Raw genomic sequence first — 5,135 nt, 5'->3', positions numbered from 1 at the left:
ATAAGGTTTAATTTTTTAATTGCAGAAGCTGTGAAAGCTTTCATCATCTGCCCCATTGTGGCTTGATGTAAAACGTTAATAAAGCTCCAGCCAGTACAGAGGCATTGTTTTGCCATGACAATACTGGAAGGCAATATTGATCAGGATACCTGGTCTCTGATCATCTTTAAAATTGTTATGTACCTGATTATGCCGCAACTGACAGGGCAGTATTACCACCCCCCCCCCCCCAACTCCAATGATTAACATCTCATTCAAAAGGATTGCACCTTCAGGACTTTAAAGAATATGATTTCTTACTTTCTGAAGTGAAGAATTACAGGTTTATTTTCATAAACAACTCAAGCAGCATACTTCAAAAAAACTAACAAATATTGGTGCAGTTATTACTTGAATCTGCCAGTGTAAAGACCTCAATTTTCATAAACCTGGTAATTTTTACTCTCAGATTTGCTGATTTTTGATTCCAAGCCAGGGAGTATTGCTTTCTGGCGTGCTGACGTTTCAATTTTCTGCACCAGTTCAACGTCCCAGGGATGTGTAACAAAACTAATGACAGTACCCAAAACCTTGCTCCCAACACGTCCCACCCGCCCAGATCGATGGATATAATCACACAGAGTTGGAGGGAAATCATAATTAATTACAATTTCCACCCTCTGAGTGTCCAATCCTCTGGATGCAATGTCTGTGCACAGCAGTACATCTATGAGACCCTGCTGAAAAGTACTAAAGATGCCACTTCGCTTTTCAGCCTGCATATTTCCCTGCAGCCTGGCATGTTTGACAGCATGGTCCTCCAAAATGTAACCGAGCCAATTAACTGTTGCTGCACTGTTGCAAAACACAAGAATTCCAATGCCGGGCTTTTCCACAATTAGCTCCTTCAACATTTGCAGGAAGTCAGACAGTTTATCAGTCCGCTTCACCTTCATAAATTTCTGCCTCACATGTGGCATGAGGTAATGAAGCCCCTTGCTCTTTATGGTGGCAATGCTGCCCAAATCAGTGACTTTGCTGAGAAGTTCTCCCACACCACCTGGGAAGGTCGCCCCTGTCACCACCAACTGAGCTTTTCTTTCCACCCCATGTGTTTCTGAGACATTTGAAGCAATTTGAGTCTGGTGGAGGATGTCCTCCAGTAAACCCACAAAGCTTTCATCAAACAGAGTGTCTGCCTCATCCAGTACGAGGTACCTCAAGTCATAAAGGCTGACAAGGTCTCTTCTTAAGGCCTTCCACAGGATTCCAGGTGTGGATATCAGGAGGTCGATCGGTCCCTGGGATAAGGTTAGTTTCACGCCGCCAATGCCACGGCCACCCCCAATCGTGTGCACGTTGAGGTTCAGGTTGTTCGCCAGTGATCGAGCCACTCCCCGGACCTGGTCGGCCAGCTCCCGGGACGGGACAAGCACCAGTCCACGCGGCCCGTCACGGTCGGCCTCAGTCGCCGCCCTCTCCGAGATTAAGGTGTGCATTAAAGGCAGCAGGTAGCTCAGAGTCTTGCCGCTGCCGGTTTCTGCGGCACACAGCACGTTCTTCCCTCTCATCAGGGCCGCGATAGTATGCGCCTGCACCATGGTGGGGCGAGAGATGCCCGTTGTGCTCACGGCGTCCACAAGTTCTTGACACAGCCCCAGCGAACTGAAGCTCCGCACCTTTCCCCCGATCTCGGCCTCCTCATCCGGCAGGACGGGCGGCTGGGTGCGGGTGTTGTTGATGACAAAATAATCCCCGGCCGCCTTCCTGTGCTTCCAGCCCTTAGAGACCAGGGGCACCTGGTCGAACTTGCCGAAGATGTGGCCGGCGTGCTGGTTCAGCTGAGGCCGCTTGCCCACAATAAGCAGGCGCCCGGGCCTAGCCAGCCTGACCGCCGTCGCCTCGCTCCCCGCCCGCCTCGGCTTCTCCTGCAGCCGCATCCTCCGAGGAACGCGAATGACGGGCAGCCCGTCGTCATCGCCGGGGAGTCGGGAGGCTTCTCCGACCGAGTACCGCGCCGCCCCGGGGCCCTCCTTCAGCAGCGCCCGTATCCGCGCACACCTGCACCCGAGCGCCAGCATGTCGGCGTCGCGCGCCCGCGCGCGCTCCCTCGCTCGCGACCTCCGCGCGCGCGCGCTCCGACCGCCACCGTGACGGCGCGGGCCGTTGACGCCAGCGTTGGGCGGAAGTGACCTCTCGCCGTCCACATGTGCATCGGGTGCGCGTCCGATGCTCCCCGTCCCGCGGGGAGAGTTTGGGGTTCACGGTGATCGGAGTTCAGGTTGGAGGGCCCTTTCGACGCTCGGCTTCACCCCGGGGTCGGCAGCCCACAGCGGTGTGTCTCGCAATTCCCGCAGCAACTCTCGGTGCCGAAAATCCGATGCTCCCGGTATGTGTGAATATGGAAGTTTTCAGGAGTTAAACAAACCAAATTCAGTTTTGTCTGGCGTTGATCAACAAGAATTGGAGTAAATGGGTATTAGCTTTGTAATCAGTGCTTGAATTTAACGTCACTACACCTTCACTGGCATATAAACTCTCTAAAAGCTATGTAAAGACTGCTGTCATGGAGCGATATAGTACTGAAACAGGCCCTTCAGAAACAGGTCTATACTTGGATACTAATTCTGTTTACCAACACCTAGGTCGACGGTTTGGGGATGTAAGTGCTTGTCTAGATATGCCAGAATGTTGTGAGAGCTTCTGCCCCCACCACCAACTCAGGCGGTATATTCCAGATTCCAGCGACTTTCAGGGTGATAAAGACCATAAGAGATAGGAGCATAATTAGGCCATTTGGCCCATCAGGTCTGTTCTGCCAATTCATGACTGATCCATTTTGCCTCTCAGTCCCATTCTCCTATCTTCTCCCCACAATCTTTCATGCCCTGACTAATCAGGAACCGATCAACCTCCACCTTAAATACACCCACTTACCTGGCCTCCATGGCCGCTTGAGGCAACAAATCCTACAGGTTCACCACCCCATGGCTCAAGAAATTCCTCCTCATCTCCGTTCTAAATGGATTTCCCTCTATTCTGAGATCCTGGATTCCCTCACTACGGGAAAGATCTTCTCCACATCCACTTTATCTAGGCCTTTCAACATTTGATTAGTTTCATTGAGTTTCCCCCTCATTCTTCTAAATTCTGGTGAGTGCAGGCCTAGAGCCATCAAACCTTCTTCATACGATATCCCTTTCATTCCCAGAATCGTTCTCGTGAACCTCCTCTGAAGCCTCTCCAATGTCAGCTCATCCTTTATTAGATAAGGGGCCAAAACTGCTCATGATACTCCGAAGTGAGGCCTCACCAGTGCTTTATAAAGCCTCAAGGTTATATCCTTTTATATTCTAGTGCTCACAAAATGAATGCTAATGTAGCATTTGCCTTCCTCATCGCCGATTCAACCTGCAAGTTAACCTTGAGGAAATTCTGTACAGGGACTCGCAAGTTTATTTGCACTTTGGAGTTTTGAATTTTCTGCCTGTTTAGGAAATAGTCTATGCTTTGTTCCTCTACATTACCCCATACACTTCCCGACACTGTATTCTGCCACTTCTTTGCCCATTCTCCTCATCTTTTTCTGCAGCTTCTCTATTTCCTCAACACTACCCGTCCCTCCAACTATTTTCATATTGTCTGCAAATGTGGCCACAAAGCCATCAATTCCATCATCCAAATCATTGACGTAAAAATAAGTGGTCCCAACACTGACCTGTGGAACACCACTAATCACCAGCAGCCAACCAGAAAAGGCTCCTTTTATTCCTACTCTTCGCCTCCTGTCAGTCAGCCAATCCTCTGTCCATACTAGTATTTTTCCTGTAATACGATGGGCTCTTGTAAAGTAACTTCATGTGTGGCAGCTTGTCAAAGGCTTTCTGAAAACCTAAGTGCACAGCAACCACCAATTCTCCTTTATCAATGATCTTTGCTATTTCCTCACAGAATTCCAACAGATTTGTCAGGCAAGATTTTTCCTTGAGGAAACCATGTTGACTTTGGCTTATTTTATCATGTATGTCCAAATACACTGAGACCTCATCCTTAACAATTGACTCCAACATGTTTCTAACCACTGAGGTCAGGCTAAAATGTCTATACTTTCTTTTCTGTTTCCCTCCCTTTTTGAAGACTGGTGTATCATTTGCCGTTTTTCATTCCTCTGGAACCATGGCAGAATCTAGTGATTCTTGAAAGATCATTATCAGTGTCTCCATGATCTCTCTAGCCACCTCTTTCAGAACCCTAGGTGTAGTCCATTTGTGTCCATGTGACTTATCCATCTTCTGACCTTTCAGCTTCCCAAGCACTTTCTTCCTAGTCATAGCAATTGCACTTCTGCCCCCTGACACTCTTGAACATACGGCATAATGCTGGTGTCTTCGGCAGTGAAGACAGATGCAAAATACTTATTTAGTTCACCTGCCATTTCCTTGTCCTGTATTACCACCTCTCTATCTTCATTTTCCTGCAGTTTGTTATCTACTCTCATCCCTCTTTTACTTGTCATATATCTGAGAAAATGTTTGGTATCCTCTTTGATATTATTAGCTAACTTACCTTCATATTCAATCTTTTCCCTCCTTATTGCATTTTTAGTTGTCTTCTGTTGGTCTTTAAAAGCTTCTCAATCCTCTGACTGCCCACTAATTTTGTGTGCTGCTATTTGCCCTTTCTTTTGCTTTTGTATTGTTTTTGACCTCTGTTGTCAGCTGCGGTTGTGCCATTCTGCCTTTAGAGCACTACTACTTTGTATCAATTGTTTGTCTTCTGAATTTCTCCCGGAAACTGCAGCCATTGCTGTTCTGCTATCATCCATAAAACTCGTCATCAGAACCTCTCGAACACTCAAAGTTCTGGAGGAAATGAATGGGTCAGGCTGTATTTGTGGAGGGAAATGGACAGTTGACATCTCAGGTCATGAGCGTTCAGTCTGTCCAGATGCTGGCATACCCTCTATAGATGCTGTCTGATCCACTCAGTTCCTCCAGCACTTTAGATGTTACTACAGTCAGTCGTCCTCCTCTGCGAATTCAACCAACTGCAAATCGAGAAAACCCAGAAGTGCTCTTCCAGCACTTGTTGTTCGAGCATGTACAGACTTTTTCCCCCTAAACAATGCAGTATAACAACTATTTTACATAGCATTT

The 5,135-nt window shown here is 47.8% G+C and overlaps 2 protein-coding genes across 6 annotated transcripts in view; one reads left to right on the top strand and one right to left on the bottom strand.

Annotated features, from left to right (window-relative positions):
• Positions 1-309: 309 nt before the first annotated feature.
• Positions 310-2,112, bottom strand: ddx28 (DEAD (Asp-Glu-Ala-Asp) box polypeptide 28). The gene has a single exon (XM_059992801.1). The coding sequence runs from the start codon at positions 2,058-2,060 to the stop codon at positions 414-416; it is 1,647 nt and encodes a 548-aa protein (XP_059848784.1). The 5' UTR covers positions 2,061-2,112; the 3' UTR covers positions 310-413.
• Positions 2,113-2,147: 35 nt separating this feature from the next.
• Positions 2,148-5,135, top strand: part of dus2 (dihydrouridine synthase 2) — a 123,689-nt gene continuing 120,701 nt past the window's right edge. For 2 of the 5 annotated variants that reach the window (XM_059992804.1, XM_059992802.1), the window contains exon 1: positions 2,149-2,368. In XM_059992804.1, the coding sequence (XP_059848787.1) occupies positions 2,360-2,368 (9 nt within the window). In that variant the 5' untranslated portion in view covers positions 2,149-2,359. Of the gene's footprint in view, positions 2,369-5,135 lie in introns of all 5 variants that reach the window. The other 3 variants (XM_059992805.1, XM_059992806.1, XM_059992803.1) reach the window with 2 other exon arrangements.

Source organism: Hypanus sabinus, chromosome 17 (genome assembly GCF_030144855.1).
Source record: "Hypanus sabinus isolate sHypSab1 chromosome 17, sHypSab1.hap1, whole genome shotgun sequence".
Lineage (NCBI taxonomy): Eukaryota > Metazoa > Chordata > Chondrichthyes > Myliobatiformes > Dasyatidae > Hypanus > Hypanus sabinus.
Note: the sequence above shows the minus strand (reverse complement) of the source record. Positions and strands in the feature narration are given on the sequence as shown.

Excerpts from the sequence above, each read along its gene's own strand:
- ddx28 (XM_059992801.1), bottom strand. The coding sequence starts at position 2,060 with ATGCTGGCGCTCGGGTGCAGGTGTGCGCGGATACGGGCGCTGCTGAAG.